The sequence below is a fragment of the Canis lupus genome, chromosome 26 (assembly GCF_003254725.2).
Source record: "Canis lupus dingo isolate Sandy chromosome 26, ASM325472v2, whole genome shotgun sequence".
Classification (NCBI taxonomy): domain Eukaryota; kingdom Metazoa; phylum Chordata; class Mammalia; order Carnivora; family Canidae; genus Canis; species Canis lupus.
The window spans coordinates 23,429,651-23,451,462 of NC_064268.1; the positions used below are offsets into that span (position 1 = coordinate 23,429,651).

Below are 21,812 nucleotides of genomic sequence, written 5' to 3' on the forward strand. Positions count from 1 at the left end.
GGTTGTATATTCTCAGCTGCAGTACTATATGTGTGAGATTGTGTTCCTCTCAGGGTACTCTATTACATCTGGAGGCAAGGAGTGTCCATCTGTCCCTTATTGGTGATATTAATTTTGATCATTCTTGTCAAAATGTCACCTGCTTTCTGTATAATTTCTACATTTTCTCCCTTGCAACTAATGAACAGTCTATGGGAGGCACTTTAAGACAATGAAAATATCTTGCTTCTCATCAAGTTTCTCCATTGATTTAACATCCATTACGGTTTTTATCTGATGTAATCTTTACCATTATAGTTTTTATCGGATGCAATCCTTACTATAGTGGTTGCAAAATGATGCCTATGAAATGTGTTTTTAAATTTAGTAGCTCTAGAAATTCTAAATTCCCCAAGTTTTTACTTTATCTCTTTGAATAATTTTGGAGTGCCAGTTAACACCATATGTTGGCATAATGATGAGCCATATTGATTGGGATGAGGGAGAGGTTTAAGTGACCCTCCTTGGTTTTCACGTAAATTAGTTGCCTTTTAGCCATTGAGATTTGGCTTGCTTTTGGTAGATACTAGCTACAACTCATATTTAAAAAGCGTATTTATTAATTACTCCATTTTAAACACATTTGAAAAGGTGAAGTATTTTTTGCCCTAATTGAATCTAATATGTATCTAAAATTGCAATTCATAATAGAGTTGTTTGTTCTCTACATGGTCATAGCTGAAAGTTTCAATGTAATATGTTTTATTTTTCATCTGTAGTTGCTGATTTATTCTAATTGCTGACTAGACAGATTTTGAAATTATTATCTAACTGGCTGAAGGTTATGCTGTGATTTATTTTTGAGCTGGCCTGATATGTCATATCAAAACAAAATGAACTTCTCCTAAATGTATTTCTTGACAGCCTTTTTAAAGCTTTGGTGGAAGATGTAGAAGGAAACCTATTCATGGAAGAGAAGATTGCTGTTTTACTTTAATAATTACCATTAAGTAGTCTCAGTAGTGATTTCATCAGCCTAAAAAGTTTTCCACATGCCCATTTTTTTCCTTTTTGACATTTTGTACCATTGGCTAAAATTTGTTGGACTTTTTATTATAAATGATAAACATAAAAATGACTATCTCTAATGCTTCCTTGACTGTAGTTGTCACTGCACCAGGAGGTAGACACTCTTGAAGTGGTAGCTTCCCTTAGTTCCATTGTCAACTGCCTTCTAATTACATCCATACTTATTTGGCTTTACAAAGGTGTCAGTTCTCAACCTTTGAGCAATGTCAAGAGTGGCTCAAGAGGCTGAACAATGCAATCCGACCACCTGCGAAAATAGAAGATCTCTTCTCATTTGCATACCACGCTTGGTGCATGGAAGTCTATGCCAGTGAAAAAGAACAACATGGAGACCTGTGCAGACCAGGTAGACTCTTCTAAAATGTGCAAATGATGGCTTTATTGAACTACTGTTTGAAGTACCCTTAACATGAAATGGGACTCCTAAGCATACATGTATTCATTCAGTGTATATTTTATGGAGCACCTAACATGTGCCCATCATTCTTCTAAGCTTACAAAACATGTGTCCTGCCTTTTGAAGGAAGAGAAGAAAACTAGATTTGGCATCACCATCAACTGAGCCTAAAAACAACTTTATTGAGGTTTAATGGGAATTGTAAGAAGCCTAATGGAAGGGAGCCATGAGTGTTGCACATTTGGGAAGACTTCACATCCAAAGTGGCTTTTGAGTAGGCTTTGAAGGTAGAATAAAGAAGAATTCATTGATTAGAGGAAGGAGGAAAATATTAACACAAGTTGCATGAACAAAGGTCCAGAGGTATGCAAAGGTAGGACACAGAATAGTGGCATACAAAATGGCCTTTCCCTATCTTCTTATTTTCAAGTCAGAGATTTCCTGTTATCACCCCTGTCATCTCATAGGTGATAAAAGAGAGGTCTAGAGAGGCCAGGTAACTCGCCTCAGGACAGAAAAACTGAGCCTGTGCTGGAGCTCAGGCCTCCTGACTTCCCAGCAGATCTTTGTTCTGCTTTGTCTTTCTCCCTCAGATATGGCTTGGATCAAGTTCATGTTATTTCTTCACATATAGTTGCCTGTAAACTTTTGCTGCCACAAATAAAATTTTGCTGGTCCAACACTCAGTCTTTAGTATGACCAGCCTGGAAGCAAAGTCTTGAATTTCTAAGCAGTGAAAAGTTGTGAGTCTCACAGCAGTAAGCTGTGAGCAGCTTACTCTTAGGACTCTTTTCTTTAAACCTCAGTTTTTAATCCTGAGTTTTCTATCTTAACCATTCTGCCGTGGGTCGTTTTAAACATTTGAGACTAATTTAGCTTTCTTGCATCACTTTGTTTCCTGACTCATTCACTGGTTGAAAGTTTTAGTTCATAATTAAAATATAACATAAGCATCATCTTATTTTTAAAGATGCTTTGATATATACTTTTGTTTAACTCATGATCTCATCAAGCAGACAGGATAGCCTTTGTGTCTCTGTTTTGGGAGACAAAAAAGTAGAACTCAGAGGTATAGCCTGTTGCCAAGTCTCACTGCCAGTCAGTGACAGAGCTAAGACCAGTTCTTAGCTATTGAGAATGGACTGTGTGGGGTGCTGTGGATACAGAGATGAAAAATAGGCACTGCCCTTTTGGAGCTACAAGGAAAGCCTCAGGAATCCAAGCTACCTATGAGCCTGGTCAGGCCAGTGAAACCCAGAGAAAGCCACAAGAGTCCACACCATCCTTGATAGCATATGAGAATGTGTTTAAACTGTCTCTGACTTCACTTCTTCATTCATTGCATCTTTCTTTTTCCTTCTTTATTGAGATGACATTGTATTTTGTTTTTGTGGTTGTTATGGCTCTTTTCAGGGTTTTTTTCCCCCAAGGTAAAGTTTATTTACAGTGAAATGCATAAATCTTACATGTATTTTTGCTTAATTTTTAGTGTGTCTTATTAAATTTTTAGTCTCTACCATTTCCTAAGATAATGAAGTTAGTGAGTTATATCTTGCTGCATGATGTTATATAAGAACTTCAGTTGTTTAAGACTCCTAACTCTAAAGGGCATTTCCCCAGTTTTAGGTTAGTTAGTCAACAAGGCTTGCTTTTTCTCCTATCCTGTTTTCTCACAACTGCAGACTGAAAATTCCTCATCTCTTTAGATGATTCCTTATTTCCTTGATAAAATAAGTGTCTTTTGGATTTGAGCCATCTCTTAGGATATTGCTAAGCAGGTCAGAACGTCACTCTTTTAGCTATAGATGGCTTTTTCTTGAGCTGGGATGACTTTGGTCCCCAGATCCTTCTCTTCCTAATACCTGTTACTCTTTGACTATCAGAATATGTCTAGATGTCCATAATGTTCTCTGTCTTTTCATTCATTTGTGATGCATGGAGATGTTTAGGGGGTAGAGTACTCATTTAAGAACTAGGGAACCTGAATTCAACCCCATACTTTATCATTTAACTCAAAAAATGATATTGGGCATGACATTTGTCTTCTCTGTACTTTAGTTTTCTTTGTTCTTCAAGCTGAGACATTCCTGTTCTTTCTTCCCAAGCTGATCTGGGTATCCTGAAGATTAAATGTTATTGCTGGAGAGTTCAATTTGGTAAATATTTGAGTGCTTCCTATGTGCCATGCTTGTCAGAACATTTTGGAAATTGTGAATATATAAGGTGATGCCATTGTAACTGATTGGTTGGAGCTTAACTCTGAGTAACAGTTGTATTTTGTTTCTTCCTAATATGTCACAAATCCACACTGAAGTTAACCTGTCACCACTTATATGGTATCTTATTGTACTTCAGTGGCTTGATTTGAGTGTGTGTGTAGATATGGCTTTTTGCTTTTTATATATTTTCACTGTGGAGTACAGAGGGGGGATCCTTGCTCTTAATAAAAAATGCTGTGGTAGCATTTTTAAAGCCAGTCAACCTGGTTCTTCTGTCTCCACTCAATATTGTTGAGTGTTATGGTGGCTACAGCACTACTCACCAAATATGAGCATACCAGACAACCACATTGTTGTAAGTCATCTTTAGGGTGAGACAACACTTGAGATATTTCAAAGTGATGCCTTTGTATAATCTGCTCCAACGTATGAGATCATAAGCATAGACTCTAAAGGTTTGAAGTTAGTCTTTTAGTGGTTAATAAAGCCTTTTATGGATTGTTCTCTGCCTAATTTGCTAAGAGTAGAATGTGTTTGGAAGGAAGGGAATGGGAAAATTGCATCATTACTTTGTATTCATATAAATCTTAGTTTCTGACTTTTGATGCTGTCATAGTTAAGTCAGCCACATTTTGGCCATAGTTCTGAGTCTTAATCTGCTTTGGAAAAAGTCTCAATATTGCTGTTGTTATTGGAGTCATCTGTGAAACTTGAAAAAGTCTTTGCAAAACCCTTGACTCCACTCTTAGACCCATTTCAAATTCTAAATAAAGGAATGGACTGAAAGCTTAAAGCTTCTCTGTCATGTGCTCAGTTTTCTTCTCTTCATTGTAGTTGCCTTCTTGGTGATCATTCTGTACTTCAGCATCCAACAGGAGTCCTAACAAATGACCGCGCAGTTCAGTTGTTAGTTTAGTATATCAGGCCCATGTCTCTGACCTCTCTTCTGTGAAAGGCCCATTGAGCACATCTTGTTTAAACCACAAAGAACATAGGACTTTAGGTCTTAAAACTGGTGTGCAGCTGCCTATTTAGTATAAAGTAAAAGCCCTTACCAGCAAAGTCTGTCTTAGGAGTTTGAATGAAGTCCATTAAATATACATTTTGATGACTATACTGGGATCTTTGTTCATAGAAAAGAGTGATTGAGGGCTGGTTCTCACCTTCTCTGACTCTGGTGCAGTTCTTCTTCCTCATATCCTGGATAGAGAATTGGCTCTTTTTTCAGAACTTTAGGCTGGACTTGAATATCAACATGGGCGCAGAATCACCCAGGGAGCTAGGCTTTTATGGGGGCTGGGGTTTAGACTGACTATTGACACTGGTTATGATAGAGGGGCTCATTGCTTTAAAAAGGTCCTCATTTCTACTAAAATAAGAATTGCTGGACTGTTTGCATTTTTTGTAAAAGAAATATTAAACATTAAAAAAGGATACATCCTCACTTGGGGATGGGGGAGGGCAGACAAGAGGGTTGAAATGGAAATATAAAGCCAGACAAAAAACTTATAACCATAATATTTCAAATGGGATATTATAGGATATCTAATACTGGATCAGTGGAAACCTAAGAATTCTTAGAGGGAAATTCTTAAGGGAAATCAGCAAATAGATGTGCTTAGCATTGACTTTTCTAGCTGAATAAACATAAGGGAACTTCTAACATAATTTGGCAAAAGCCAATTGAATTACTCATGTATTCAAGGTCTATTTCTAGATTTTTTTTAAGCATTACTTTTCAAACTAAGTTATTGTCCACTTGTGGGTCATGAAATCAAAAGTTTTCAGGAATGAAATACAAAATGAAATGAAAATATCAAAATGCATCACACATAGTAAGGGTGGGTAGTTTTGTGAAACTCTTAAAAATAAACTTGTATTGAATTATGTAAAACCTAATTCTTATTGTGGGTTGTGATGGTCATTTTCAGAGTTAGGAAGTCTCTGTTTTAGAAGATACATAGGTGATTAAAACTCCCTTGTTTTCAAGGAACTTGGTGACATATTTTATGCTTGCTACACAGTATATATTTCTTTGTGTGTAGCTCAGAATTTCATGCTCCTGATAGTGATTCTAAGCATTTCTTTGGGCAAATTGCTGCTGCTGATGGTGATTTGTCAGTGATTATTTTAAAATTAGAGGGACCTTTTAGGGTATCTGTGTGTTTATGCTAAGATTGGAGGTACTAATGTTAAGAGTCATTAATTAAAGTACTTTTACCTTTTGCAAAGACTTGGAGCTCTATCACAGGTGGGAAAAATCTCATCAATTAATGAAACATCATAGTTTTATAGTTTTTAGATAGCAATTTTAAAAAATGAAGGATTCTTTAATATTCTTGATGGTCACTGTTACTTGCAGTTTGTAGACAGATGGCCACCCCATTTCAGATAGCTTTTTTCCTATTTGAAAGCCTACATCACTTCTAAAACTTTTCCAAAATGGGATGTATTCAGCTGATTATTTCTTCCTGCATCTCTGCACCTCATCTTTTTATAGCTCTCCTTCAGGAAACCTATAATACCTAGTTTAAGCTCAAGAAAAGCAGTTTAAATGGGAAGTAGTTTTGTGGAATTGTCCTTCATTTGAGTAATTGCGGTTTCCTATTCTGAAGCTCCTTTCCCAGGGAGAGCAAAGCTTTATACTTTGATCACCAAAGCAGTCTGCTTTATGCTTGTATTTGTTATTGTAGTTTCTCCCAGCCCCCACCAGCATTTATTTTACAGCCTGTAACACTACATATTAGAGATAATGCTTAGTGGTTTTTTATTTGTTTTACTGCCCTAGGACTCTATGTTTTCAAGGAAGAAAGTTATTTCAGATTTAATGACTTTTATGTTAGGTTCACTTACGCCTTTGTTGCTTGCTGTCTTTAGGAAGAGAAAGCCAATTTCATTAGCAGATGTAGGCGGGTTTTACTTGTTTGGGTGAATGTTACAAATGCTTAGCACTTTACTTAGTAGCATTGTGTTTTCTGAGATTCTTGGGTACTGGCAGTTACAATTTTGTGATCTCTTATCTGCAGTTCTGTAATCTGTGAGACTCTGAAAATCAAAAGATTTTTATTTGGTGGCTTGATATGATCTGAGCTGACATGAAGCTATTTGTTGCTTTACTTATTCCATTTAGTGTGAACTATCCATGCATTTTACTGTAGAAATATTAATGTTTGATTAGTAGACTCTGTTGAGAGCATTAATCTAATACTATAGTATATATACCACCTTAAACTCCAGAATACTCAAGTTTTGAAATTTGGCCCATAAGGTTTCTGATGAGGAGTCGGAGATTTCAATTACTACTATTCTTAGTGAACTTGTTGATTTTATTTTTTAGGTATACTGTGAGTGTGGAAAAGGAGAGTAGTCCATATAATGAGGACTGGGTTTTGGGACTAGACAAACATGCCTTAATAAGCTCTCTCAGTCTCCGTTTTATCCTTTGTGAAATGAACTTGGTAATAACCATCCTGAGTTGGTAGTAGTGATTAAATGAGATAACATAATTCTTGATCAAAATTCCAAGACGTGGGAACAACCAAGTGTTCATCAGTAGATGAATGGATAAGAAAGATGTGGCATATGTATACACACACACACACACATACACAGGAGTATTATTGAGTCATAAAAAAATTTACCATTCGTGACAACATGGAAGGAATCTAGAGGTTATTATGCTAAGTGAAATAAGGCAGAGGAAGACAAATACCATAGGATTTCACTTATATGTAGAATCTAAAAATGAACAAACAAAAAAATAGATACAGACTCAATCAAATACAGAGAACATATTGGTGGTTGCCAAAGGGGAGGGAGGTTGGGGATAGGGAAAATAGGTGAAGGAGATTAAGAAGTACAAGCTTCAAGTAATAAATATGTCACAAGAATATAAAGTACAGCATAGGGAATATAGTCAGTACTATTGTAATAACTTTGTGTGGTGACAGATGGTACCTGCACTTATACTTATGGTGAGCATTTCATAATGTATGCAGTTGTCAAATCACTATGTCATATGCCTGAAACTAACATAATTGTATCAGCTATATTTCAGTTAAAAATTTCCTCATTCCTTTATATAGTTTTATCCTGACAGGGACTTTTTAAACTAAAACTAAATATATGTTATTTTATTTATGTAACTGAGCCAGGGTAGCTATGCTTTTATTCTGCCTGTTTTGCATAAATGATATTCATTTTTTTCTTTTTGCTGTCCTTGCCCCCTAGGGGAGCATGTAACGTCAAGGTTTAAAAACGAAGTGGAGCGGATGGGTTTTGATATGAACAACGCCTGGAGAATTTCCAACATCAATGAGAAGTACAAGTGAGTTGTATGGGTGCCTGTGGACCGTGTTTCACAGCCAGTGCCTTTGCAAAAATGTCAGTTCTCATGTGGCAGAACATTTGAACTTACACATTTTCTTTCAATGGAATTTTATTAAATCTAACTGCACAGTCTTCAAAGTACTGCTTGAGCCTTCTGTTCCCATTGCTGGACACTGGGAGTGGAAAGTAATGCTTCATAGGATTCTAGAACCTTCCTTTCTATCCCCTCCATGCCTCTGTTCTTCTTGGTGTGTGCATTTTCTAGACAATGTTGTGTTCACATGTAGGCAGGCAGTGTCCATTGGTCTCATCACCACTTGATGTCACATGGGAGATAGAATCAGTGATCTCACAAACCAGTGATAAAACACTTAGAAGCTAGTTTTTATGACTAATTTTACTCCAGAATCTATGAAATAGGCATAAGTAGTATTCTGTTCTTTCTAACATCATAGCTATGACCATTTAATCATTAAATATTAATATAATCATTATTAAATATTTCCCATTACTTTTTTCCTTAGAAGGTGTAAGTACTTTGGTGTGGGGGCAGACAGTTAACTAGTATGATTTTGGTGGTCCGGATTGCTATAAAACAAAACAAAATTGTTCAGGAGATTTAAATTAGTATTTTTTCTCCTCTTAAGATTCCCTCTAGCAGTTGGAGACATTAATCATTATGTTTTTTGAACTCCTTCATATTACAATAACCATTTTCCTGGTGTATTTGTGAGTAGCCATCAGCATTTCATTTTTCATTGGAAAAAACTATAGCTGATCACTGTATGTAGCTCTTAACATGGACCTTGGTCAAGGAATTAAAAACCTGGGGTGTTGTGAAGAAACAGGAGCTATAGACCTGTCATTCCTTTACCTGTTCTCAGTCATAAGTCAAAGCAGAGAATGGAGGTGGAGACTGGAGGAGAGGCCTCAGAGACCCTGAGACTGCCACAGACTTTACTTATGTGTAACCCTCCTTTCCTATGTTGGAAAACTGCTTATCTACATGTAAGCAGCTAGTATTTGCTTAAGAAGTGACTACTATGTACTGTAACACTTAAAAAACGAATATAATGATTAGAATATTGGGTGAAGTCAGAAAACTGAGTTAAGCTAAGCTAGTTGAAAAAAAAAGTTTGAGTTCAAAAGCCATTTGGTTTTCAAAATCCCGATTCAATATGGGTTTTGAAAATTAACTTTTGTCTCTGAGTCCACTATCTACTCAGAACCAATCATCAGGACATTGGAAAGTTCTTTCTACTACAAAGAAGGAGAGTTAAATTTATTCTTAAGTTTTAAACAAGATAAAAGAAATAAGACAAAAGAATAAGACTCATGGTTAACATATTAACTATGGTCACAGTGTCCCAGATTATTTTTAGGAATTCGTGGGTCTTAAGTTTATAGAGCTACTCTTGGTCTTAGATATTCTCCTGGTTCAGTGGCTTTTAAATTCCTGATATTTAATCTTCTGGAAATTGAGAACACGATGGAGATATTTAGTGCAGAATGATCAAAACCCCCAATTCCTAAGCTACTTCGTGTTTTCCGCCTCTTCCCCTAGTGCATGAGGTAGGCTAGGGCCAGAGGATGGTGGCGCAGGAGAAGGAGGAATTTGTGTATTTTAGGATTTGAATTAAAGGTCTTGCCTTCACTGTTGAAAAATATTGAGATACCCATAGAGAGACACTGTCCTGTAAGTAAAAAAAGCCTATCAGGAAAAAACCCTGCATTTTGAGGCACCAGCTTGACTAGCATGCAGCTACTGACTTCCTCCCTAATGAAACAACGGCTTGTTATGATTAACGGCTTACTCACATTACTAACTTGGACCAGTGGGACTGTGATTGTGTATACAAATGTCCTGACTTTGGTACTGCTTATACATACCTATGCCTGCACCTGTTACCTATAATTAGGACCCATCAAAGGATATGTTAGTAATTCTATAAGGTCTCTAGAAACCTGAAATTGTCGGCTCTTGTCCTTCTTCACATGTTTCTCTTTGACAGAAGCCTGAAAGAGTAAGGGGGTCTGGTAGAGATGACAGACTTCCGCTTTTATAGTTGGACTGTGTACTTTTGTCTAGTTAAGAAATTACCTGTATGTTTGTTAAAACAAAGTTACATGAAGTAACTGCCTGTAGACTCCTTTTAATCACTGATGTTAAGATCACCAAACTCCCAAAGGCAGAGTCTAAAGATAGTATCACATGGTATGTACATGAGCACCTAAGGCAGCGAGTTCTGCTGAGTAGGCCAAGACTTAACTAAAGCTCTTTATTGCCTTTTAACTGGCTCTGGGGTAGTTTGATCAACATCCTTATGTTGACTCACATAGTGTCTCTCCCTCGTTTCCCTCCCTGTCTTCTTCTCCTACTCTCTTTTTCTCACCTTCCCTGTTAGGCTGTGTGGTAGCTATCCACAGGAGCTCATAGTGCCTGCCTGGATCACCGACAAAGAACTAGAGAGTGTAGCAAGCTTCAGGTCCTGGAAGCGCATCCCTGCTGTCGTTTACAGGTAAGTAAGCCTGGCAGGGCCCAGCCTGGTTGGTGCTACTGCCCACTGCATACGGTCTGCTGCTCTGCTGCTGCTAACCTGGGAGGAAGGGAAGGGTTCAGAGAACTTCCCAGGCAATTATGTGTTTCCTTATTGTTAAAGCCCACTCTCCAGTGACGCACCAGTCCTTACCACATCCAGAACACTTGCTGATGGTTCAAGTGATAAGAAAAATTTGATAAGTCTTCAGTATTGCTATTTTAAGATCCTTCTGACATTTTTTTAAGAGTTTATTTATTCATGAGAGACACAGAGAGTGAGGCAGAGACCTAGGCAGAGGGAGAAGTAGGCTCCCTGTGGGGAGCCTGATGCTGAACTCGATCCCAGAACCCCAGGATCATGACCTGAGCCAAAGGCAGACATTCAACCGCTGAGCCACTCAGGCATCCCTCCTTCCAACATTCTATGGGAAGATAATGTATTACTACATTTCACTTCCAATTTGGCCTTTGAATTGAGAGAGAGGAGTTCCAGAAAGTGAGAGTTGAGTCATTTGTGATTGTCTCTGTGGTTGAAACTTTGACACATGAAAGAGCCCTGTTTTGAGACAGAGCATTTAAAGAATGCTAGGGCTTGGCTAGATAAAAGATCTTAGAGATCAAAGGCATGAGAACTAAGGGAGGCAAGTTCTAGAAGAGGATGGTGGCATGGTGGCATGGTGGCAAGCACAAGTTTTTGGAGTCCAGGTCTTTTCACTGATACTCCTTGCTGAGACACCTTGAATAAATTCCCCAACCTCGGCCTGTTCCTAATTAGTAAAATAGGAATGATGTTCAACTTTACAGGTATGCTGTGCCAACTGAATGAATCTGTAAACACTGGGCTTCTCTAAGCGGTACATGGAGTAGGTTGTATTCCTGGGGGCTGCTTTTACAATTCATTGAATAGTTCACTTCTTAAGGACTCATGTTAGGATTTAAAGAAGTCATTCCTTCTTATTTTGAAACTGTTTCAGATGTCATCTCTGTATAATATTCACATTCTCCATTTCATTTTTCCAGCTTACAGACTTTTTGGGCTTTCCTTGAATTTGGGCCAAACCAGTGGGGCTTAGAGATTTTTATGCCAGGAAGCATTCCATTGAAATATTGAGGTTGTAGGAAGGGATTTATCTCCTTGTGGAATTTCCACCGAGGTAACCAGCTTGTTCATTTAGTCCACTGATGGCAAATTCTGATGGCCATCCTGAATAGAGAGAGATGAAAAAGTGTTTGTTTCTGGCCCAGGGAATCCATTAAGTTTTCAATCTCAATTTTCATCACTGTTGTTTTCAGACACCCCTAGAAAAGTAGGTCACCAAATTTACCTATCACTCAAGTGGCAAGGATGACACAGGAATTAGAGAGCAGGGAAAGCTGAAAGGATTTGCGTCTTATCAGTGATCGGCCCAGCTCAAATAGGGAAAGCAGCCAGCTGCTGCTCTGTGGCCAACAGTTGTGTTAGATCAGCCCTGGCATTTTATAGGGTGTAGGGATTTTTTTGTAGACTTTGAGCATAGGGAGGATGGACTATCCTTTTCAAAGTATGGGGCTTTAGGTGAATTCTCCTTGTTGGTTGAGAAGTCTTGTAAGTGCAAGTTGAAGAAAAACTTCTTAGAATAAACAGGGGAAACCTTTTTTCCCTTTTAAAATTTATTCTAGAGGGCATGAGCCATGAGTTTTTTTTTTTTTTTTCCCTAGCCCTTCTTAGGGACCATAGTGTATAAATAAATGAAATTTATATTTCCAGTTTCTCCAAGGAAATCTGCTCTTAGAGGATTACAAATGAAAGTTCTTGGCATAGGGACACCTGGTGGCTCAGCCATTGAGTGTCTGCCTTTGGCTCACAGCATTATCCCGGAGTTTCGGGATGGGGTCCCACATCGGGCTTCCTGCATGAAGCCTGTTTCTCTGTCTGCCTATGTCTCTGTCTCTCTCTGTGTCTCTCATGAATAAATAAATAAAATATTTTTTTAAATTTATTTATTTATTTATTTATTTATTTTTTAAATTTTTATTTATTTATGATAGTCACAGAGAGAGAGAGAGAGGGGCACAGAGACATAGGCAGAGGGAGAAGCAGGCTCCATGCACCGGGAGCCTGATGTGGGATTCGATCCCGGGTCTCCAGGATCGCGCCCTGGGCCAAAGGCAGGCGCCAAACCGCTGCGCCACCCAGGGATCCCTTATTTATTTATTTATAGAGACACAGCTAGAGAGAGACACAGAGACACAGCTAGAGAGAGAGGCAGAGACACAGGCAGAGGGAGAAGCAGGCACCATGCAGGGAGCCTGATGTGGGACTCAATTCGGGTCTCCAGGATCACACCCTTGGCTGCAGGCAGCACTAAACCGCTGCGCCACCGGGGCTGCCCAAATAAATAAAATCTTAAAAAAAGAAAGAAAGAAAAGAAAGGAAGATAGATCGATCGATCCTTGGCATAAAAAAAGAAGAAAGTTTTTGGGAAGATAGATCGATCGATCCTTGGCATAAAAAAAGAAGAAAGTTTTTGGTATAGTCTACACAAAATCAGATAGGCTTTCTAGGAACTAGCCTCTGTTTTGGAACATGTATCTTGTATCTCTGAGCCCCAAACTGCATTGTTAAATTATTAGGGAGCTTTGTAAAGGATATGTTGAAGAATATTTTGGGGATACTCTGCCATTCTCTGCTTTGCCAGCCCAGGTGGCAAAATGCTTCTGAATCTAGCATACATTTACTGAATTAAATCGTCTATAGACTACAGTAATGATTCCTGAGGTTGCTAGCAGCAGTTATTTGACAGCACCACACTGAACTAGCATCCGATTAGTGTTTTTTTTTCCTACTGTAATGAGAGAGTGTTTAATTGGACTTATCATTGAAGACAGAGATTACTCTAACACAGCAATAGTACAGAGGGCATCCATCTGTAGTGCAAATCACAGCAACCCCCTTTGTGCATTGAGTAGTCATTAGATATTTCTTGTCCTTTAGGGAGCTTGCTTAACACTAACTTCAGGATATTTTAAACATTTACATGTTTCTATATAGAATTGAAGCTTTTAGTATTCAGTGGGGGGGACTCATCCATTGGACATGTTAATTATAACTTTTTCCTGGTTTTGTTTGTTAAAATGGTAGAAATGCTCTTTAGTGATTTTTAGCTGTGTTGTTTTAGTTCTTGATCATGCAATCTAAAGTATTTTGGAAGACTGCAGAAAACTGCTTATTGCAATAGCTCAGTTGGAATATAGCTGTTAAAATGCCATGACCCTTTAAACCCAAGATCCAAGCTGAAGAGTGCCATCTTCTGTTCCTCTTGGGCACTGCTGAGAAGCATTGCAGAGAAAGAGGATGCTCAGGAAAGATCCTGCCAGCCTCTTTTGTAAAGGTTGACATCAGTCAGCTCCGTTGTTTTCCAATGCATATTATATATACTAGTAGGCATTTTAGGAATTAGGTTTTATTTACAGTTGGGCTCCATTCAGCAGGTGAGCCAACTGAGCATGTTCACAAGTGCTTTCCATTACCTGTCTGTCTCTGTCTGGGAGGATGTAAAAATTGCAGGCAAATGGATGGTTCCAGTGGAATATGGTTCTTGCTGAATTTCATTGATTGCTGGTGAGCTTTAGGATTAAAAGCAAAATTTTTTCTCACATTGTTCCTTGAAGATGACAAATAGATTCAATAATATGTTTTATTTACATCTGTCTCACACATATGTTATATGTTGTATGAATGTATGTACTAAGATTTTTTGTTTTAAAGATTGTATTACTTTGAGAGAGAACACGTGAAGTGGGGGAAGAGCAGAGGGAGAGGGACAAGCAGACGTTGTGCAGAGTGTGGAGCCCTGTGTAAGGCTCCATCACAGGACCCCGAGATCATGACCTGAGCCAATACCAAGAGTTGGATGCTTCACAGAGTCACCCAGGCCCCCCCTGAATTTACATTTCATTTTATTTCGCTCATTTATTTTAAAATATTTTTAAATTTACTCTTGAGAGACACAAAGAAGCAGAGACACAGGCAGAGGGAGCCTGATGTGGGATTCGATCCTGGGACTCCAGGATCACACCCTGAGCTGAAGGCAGTCACTCAACCACTGAGCCACCCAGGCATCCCTGTATGTACATTTTAATGGGAGATAGGACACGGACACTTCCTCTCTGGGAGATAAAATTGGGGGCATTTAAAATTTTTGTTTACTGACTTCTTACTCTGATAATTTAGTTTTATAATGAAACGATTACTTTTATAACTTTTTAAAAACTTAGTGATTGTCACATATAGTTCAGCCTTTTAATGTGTACAGTTTGGTGATTTTTAAAAAAATAGATTCACAGGGTTGTGCAACCATCATTACAATCCATTTTAGTACATTTTGTACCACCTCAGAAAGAGACCCCTGACCCATTAGTAGTCAGTCACTCCCTATTGCCTCCCCAATCCTCCTAGCCTCAGGGCACTAGTAATCTACTTTGTTTCTGCAGACTTGCCCAATCTGGACACTTCTAATAAATGGAATCATACACTATGTGGCCTTTTGTGACTGGCTCTTCATTTAGCATAACATACTCCAAGCTCATCCATGTAGGATTTATTGGAACTTTATACCTCCTGATTGCCAAATACTACTTTTATTACTTTTTAATTGCTAAAATTGCCTACCTAAATTCCTAACTAGGAAAAGACTGGGTTTTAGTATCATCTTAAAGTAGACTTTTGAGGAAAATTTGTGGTCTTAACTTTTAAAAAAGGATCTATAAAAGAAAAAATAGAAAAGGATCAGAATATGGCTTATTGAGGTTTTATGCTGTTCATTTTAAGAGCTTAAGGAAAGGTAGCTGGTGCATTGAGCTATCTGCCTATAGTAAGAGCAGTTTGTGAGTCACGAAGTCTCAGGGGATTTTGTAGAGTAGTCCACTGTGGGCCAGGTAAGTGTTTGAGTCCCAAAGGTGATACCTTTGGAAAGAACTTTGGGACTTTGAAAAGAATCCCCAAGCCAACCATAAGTGCACAGTTGCTGTAGTGGGCCCTCAGAAGTTATTGTGAAAACAAATTTTTCTGTGACAGCATCTGTTATGCCAGGATATTCGGGTGCAGTATTAAAAAGGAGAGATTAATGTTTCATTATTGAGTGCAGAATTGGTGTAGTATTTGTAGATTACTTGTCACCTGATTTTCCAAAAGTAAATTTAAAGATTCAGATGTTTACTTTATGAATATTAGCTTTTTTAAAGAGCATACGCTTATCATTTTGTTGGTAATTCTACAAAGGTCTCTCAATTGTAGGATTTTTTAGAAAGATCCAGATAGGTTTTGTTCTTTATTCTTGTTGCTATAGAAGATTTCTGCCCTGAGGAGACTTGAAGCTAACCCATCACTTACCTGTACTCAGGCCCTTCATTAAGACATTTAAAATCTACTATCTTACTTTTTGTGTGAGCTTAGAGCTTTGAAATGGGGCCACTGAGATGGATGCAATTGTTGTGTCTTGTTCTTTGCACAGGCACCAGAGTAATGGAGCTGTCATTGCCCGCTGTGGACAGCCAGAAGTCAGCTGGTGGGGCTGGCGAAATGCTGATGATGAGCACCTGGTGCAGTCAGTAGCCAAAGCTTGTGCCTCTGACTCCCGATCAAGTGGCAGCAAGCTGTCGACTAGGAACAGTTCTCGAGACTTTCCCAATGCGGGAGACCTTTCTGATGTGGAGTTTGGTAAGATGCTTCCTGGGCCCAATGGCAGCAAGTTTTTAGAGTATTTGTGAGAACTTTTTCTTGAAATGGCCTTTCCCTTGTAAGACAGAGAATTTGTTTCATAGGAAAGAGAGGGTGAAGCTTAAATTAATGGGATTATTTGAGGAATCAAGGTCTTGACAGAGAACCAGAAGACTGTTTTAGACATGGTTTAAGAGGGTTAGTGTGTTGGTGGTCTTTCTTGTCATTGTGACAGAATGGGGTATATATGATAGGGGATCTGGAGTGTCTCCAGACCATGGCAAGAGACATTAGGCTTCCTTAAAAGACTATACATGTAGACATGAGATAAAGGAGACTGTAGGCAAAACGGAAGATAAAGAGAGAAGTTCTATGTATCAAGGATTCTGGTTGGGGGGGGGGGTTCACTTAATTGAGGGATTTTGCTTTTTGTTTGGTACTGTAATAGGTGTCTTTGGTTCTTATTTTGCACAATTCTGGGAGAAATTGATTCATTTAGTTTTTCATCCCTGCTCCTGATGTTCCTAGATTCTTCTCTGTCAAATGCTTCAGGAGCGGAAAGTTTAGCCATCCAACCACAGAAGCTTTTGATCTTGGATGCACGCTCCTATGCAGCAGCTGTGGCGAACCGAGCCAAAGGAGGAGGCTGTGAATGCCCAGGTGAGGTGTATGGTGCTTTGTCCCCTGACACTGTTATCGTGAGTCCAACCCATGCCCAATGTGGTCTTAGTTCTCAATTTGAAATGAATGGCAAAGCTGTTTAGATTCTTCCCTGAAAAGTAGTTTCTTTTCAGGGAAGAAATGGAGGAGGAGGTGCGGTAAAACCAAAAAATCTTCCTTCCCAACCTTTAGGTGATAGTGTGTTGGTGGTCTTTCTTGTCATTGTGACAGAATGGAGTATATGATAGGGGTGATAAAGTAAATTCTCCCTTTAATAAGGCTTGTTCACATTTGGAAGCTGCTGCTTTAGTGGCTTCAATATCCCAGCCTTCTAAAAGCTTTTTGTTGCGTTTGACAGTCGGTTTACTCATCACTGACCTCACAGAAAATTCCCCACATGGCTTCTACTTAGAAAACTTGAGGTGGAAATTGAAGCAGTAAATCTAGAACTCTAGCAATGCACCTTTGTCCTGACCTATAGCAGCCCTACAGTTTGAATGCTGACTTTGTCCAGGGAGGGGCCCCTTTAGTGCTAGGTGTGTGCTGATGGAGCGGGTAGAGGCTCCACACTCCTCCTTCAGAGGCCACCTCACCCGTAAGTTAAAAGAGGTGGTACAGAGGCCAAATGTGAATGCACAAAGCGCACTGTCCTGCCAGATTCTTTTCAAGAGAGTCCAGAGCTGTAAAATTTGGCCCAAGAAGTCATCCTGAGGTGAGGAAGGCTATAGATCTTTTTCTTAAAAAATAAGAGCTTCTGTTTATGTCCATATCTTCACAAATCTAACTTTCCTTTTTGCAAAAACAGCTAAAATTCAAGCAATGTTTTTCCTCTCATAAAAGGACTGTACTAATAGGCATCAAAACATTGCAGTTTCATTAGTCAGCAGCTATAATGGACTTGCTTTATAGCCTGTTTGCTGCTTTTAAATTTGGCCATGTGGGCTTCAAATTCAACATATTTTTGTTCTCTTTATTGTTATTCTCTGCAGAGTATTACCCGAACTGTGAAGTCGTGTTTATGGGGATGGCAAATATTCATTCAATTAGGAGGAGTTTTCAGTCTCTTCGGTTGCTATGCACACAGATGCCAGATCCGGGAAAGTAAGACATTGGCTTTAGCTTTAATTTTGCGTTGGCTTTTTTTTTTTTTTTTTTTCTGTTTCCTGGTACACTTCAGCTTTACTTTCAGTCCCCGTGGGCATTCTTCTTTCTGTGTTAGGAGCACAGCAGCACAAAAGATGCTGAGAGAAAAATCTAGCCCTTGGAAAGGTTTAAAGATGTAGGGCACAAACCCACCTCAGTCTTCAGAAGCACTTCTGAAGTGCTGAAAAACAAGCCTTCTTGTTTTTCCTGGGACCTCTTCTTTCTCTTCTACATAGTTTTTGGCTCATTTTTAATCCTGTGGTTTCTGATATCCTGTAGTAACACCTGCTGTGAACTGGGTGGGATATTTTACCTTGAGGAGTCAAAATGTATTCATCATGTTGCAAACAAGGATTAAACTTTCTTTAAACTTGCCATTTGGTGAATTCCTTTTGCATCTGCTTCTGATTCCAAAACTACCCCCTCTTATTTATTAAGGATATTACCAGATTCTTTTTTTTTTTTAATTTTTTTTAAATTTTTATTTATTTATGATAGTCACAGAGAGAGAGAGAGGCAGAGACACAGGCAGAGGGAGAAGCAGGCTCCATGCACCGGGAGCCCGATGTGGGACTCGATCCCGGGTCTCCAGGATCGCGCCCTGGGCCAAAGGCAGGCGCCAAACCGCTGCGCCACCCAGGGATCCCTATTACCAGATTCTTATTGCTTATTAAAAATGAATGTTTGCATTTGCAGTGAGATAGGTGAAGTAACACCCACCTCCCTTCAAGGGAACTGGTTGAATACAAGATAGATTAGCAGGACTGCTCTGTAAAACAAATATGGACAGATAAATATATAAAAGCCCCTGTTTTACTATTTAAGGAAGCCAGAAATGGTGCCAGAGAAGACAGAATTTTCTCTTTTCTGATGTTTGTGCTGGAGCCCATAGCTATTTCCCTGGGTTCTGTTCAGTAGTTCTGATCACATCAAATTTTGTGGAATTCCTTGATTTATTCAATCAAATGGCTGCCTGAACCACCTGTACTAACTCCTGGTAGTAAATGATTAGATTCATCATAGTTGGAATCAGCCCAAAGGGTGAAGCAGTTGTCTTTGGGAGAAAAAGCCTGACCAAAGAAATGAGCTTGCTGCTCTGCTTTGGAGATGAGCAACTTGTATCTGCTACACATTTATAGAAACCAGCACGTAGTGCTCTCTTCCCCGGAGATAGGTCATAGAGCCTGGCTGAGGTCTCAGAAGATCTCAGAAGCCACTAATTGTGTGACTTTGGCCAAGTGGCTTAATTATTATGGGTATCAGTATGGTATCAGTTTTCCTGTTTATAAAATGATGAAAGGGATAGAATCAGTACCACCTGATCTCAAATATTTTCCATATATTAAAATTCTTTTCTTTTCTAAAAGATTTTATTTATTTGTTTGATAGCATAAGCAGCAGGAGCAGCAGGCAGAGGGAGAGGGAGAAGCAGGCTTCCCACTGAGATCATGACTTGAGCTGAAGGCAGATGCTTAACCAACTGAGCCACCCAGGCACCCCTAGAATTCTTTTTTAAAAAGCCTTAAAAAGCTCTTTTTAAAATCTAGAGTCAGAAAGATGCAATTGGTCCTCACCTGGTCCGTATGAAAGTGTGGGGATTTTATTAAGGAAAAGGGTGATGTTTTGCCTGTAATTGGCAGCAAGTCATTAGGCATTACTTCTTTGAGGGTAAAAAGAAGCCCTGGTAGTGGTGAGATCAGCTATACGCAAGCCTCTCAACCCTTGTTTGAGGCCGTGGAACTACAAATCTGATCACATTTTGGAGAAATCAGAGCTTGTGGTGTTGCGTGTAGGGAGTAGAATTCATAACAGCGCACAAGAACCAAATGTCAACATAGTTAAAAACCAAGTGTGATACGCTTATGATTACTTCCAAGTGGTAATTCTTGAGATCTGATACTTCCTGAAGGTCTTTATGAAAAACGGTTCTTCTAGATCCCTGCTGAATCCAGTCTGTTAAGTCCCATAACACCGTGTACTAATTTGTGTGTACTAATTTGTGAGAGTCTTGAGTCATTAGTTTGGGCTCACCTAGTTTCAGTCAATAGAAATTCTTATTTTATCTTATTTTATTTTATTTTAATTAATTTATTTATTTTTAGAAATTCTTTAAATTTTATTTATTAGAGCACACAAGCAGTGGGAGAGGCAGACAGAGGAAGAGGGAAAAGCAGGCTCCCCTGAGCAGGGAGCCCTGATGTGGGGCTCAATTCCAGGACCCTGGGACCATGACCTGACTGAAGGCAGATGCTTAGCTGTCTGAGCCATCCAGGCGCTCCAGTCAATAGAAATTCAAGACTTTGGTGGCAGGGTTAGAGTGGGGAGCAGGTGCTATTGTTTGCACTGTTCATCTGGCTTACATCTCCTTATAGATATGTCTGTATGTGTGAGTTTTCTATACCCCCCCCCCTTTTTTTTTTTTTGAGAACTTGTTGGGCATAGTTGCTGATCATTAAATATAAGTACCTTCTGTTTTACAATATCAGAAGTGGCTTAATTTCCTTCAGAAGACTCCAGAAAGAACTACATTTCTTGAGGCACTTGGGTGGCTCAGTCAGTTAAGTGTCTTCCTTCAGCTCAAGTCATGATCTCAGGGTCCTAGGATCGAGCCTCACATTGGGCTCTCTGCTCAGTGGGGAGCCTGCTTCTTCTCCCTCTTCCTATGCCTGCTGCTCTGGCTACTTGTGTGTGCACGCTGTCAAATAAATCAATCTTAAAAAAAAAAAACAGACCCTACTTTTCTTATACTGGGTATGTAACTACCACGGACTGAGAAATATTAATTTTCAGAAACTAGGCATAAGATTTTTGTAACAAAAATTCTATTACTGTCCTATCTCTAAAGCTGTCATCTATTGTGTAGTAGGGCTTGAGCCTCTCATCTTTATACATGCTTCATAAGGACAGATTTGTTTGTATTGGCAGTGTTTTATTTGGAGGGAAAGATCTTTGGCAATTGCTTTTTAATTTCACAGGTATTTGGCATGATGCAGTAAATCATAAAAATCAAATTTCCTTATCCCCTTCTGTTTTTATTTTTATAGTTGGCTCTCAGCCCTTGAAAGCACTAAGTGGCTCCATCACCTGTCTGTGCTTCTGAAGTCGGCACTTCTGGTAGTGCACGCTGTGGATCGTGATCAGCGGCCGGTACTAGCGCACTGCTCAGATGGCTGGGATCGCACTCCCCAGATTGTGGCATTGGCTAAGCTCTTGCTGGATCCATATTACCGAACCATAGAGGTGGGTGCATCCAAAGAGTAGGATTTGGTACTTCGTTATGAGTGGGAGAAACCTTGGAGGGCTTTATGATCAGTTTTGATCGTAGTGGTTAGGTCTAAAGAAAGTGAAATTTGTATTAAAACTGTTGCTCCTATACCTTGAGCTAAAATGTGGCAGTGCCTCCTTCACTTCATATGCCTCTTAAAAAGTAGCAGATTGTGAATAACAAGGTATTGAGAATACAGTCATATTTTCCTTTGCAGTCTATGTACTTGGAAAAGCTTTGGCTACTCCAGGAAAATGGGGCTACTATAGAAGGATCTTGGCATGCTTATTATGATAATGGGTCCAGATATCACTTCAGTGTTCAATGGAGAAAGAGCCCTACTCGGAAAGAACCACGTTAAAGATATAAGAAAAACCATAAAGGTGCCCTAAAATACATATAAATCTGGAGTAGGGAAAGATGTTAGAAATAAGACTGTAAGTATAACATGAAATATAGAAATCAAAAAATAAAAAATTTAGAAAAAATGTGGC

General features: G+C 39.0%; 1 protein-coding gene across 15 annotated transcripts in view; it reads left to right on the forward strand.

The window, feature by feature from the left end:
• MTMR3 (myotubularin related protein 3) overlaps nucleotides 1-21,812 on the forward strand; it is a 141,796-nt gene that overhangs the window by 105,401 nt on the left and 14,583 nt on the right. For all 15 annotated transcript variants that reach the window (XM_025474514.3, XM_025474512.3, XM_035706459.2 and 12 more), the window contains 7 exons: nucleotides 1,248-1,414; nucleotides 7,915-8,011; nucleotides 10,419-10,532; nucleotides 16,045-16,250; nucleotides 16,779-16,910; nucleotides 17,900-18,011; nucleotides 21,098-21,293. In XM_025474514.3, coding sequence (XP_025330299.1) covers nucleotides 1,248-1,414; nucleotides 7,915-8,011; nucleotides 10,419-10,532; nucleotides 16,045-16,250; nucleotides 16,779-16,910; nucleotides 17,900-18,011; nucleotides 21,098-21,293 — 1,024 coding nt within the window. The remainder of the gene's footprint in view (nucleotides 1-1,247; nucleotides 1,415-7,914; nucleotides 8,012-10,418; nucleotides 10,533-16,044; nucleotides 16,251-16,778; nucleotides 16,911-17,899; nucleotides 18,012-21,097; nucleotides 21,294-21,812) is intronic.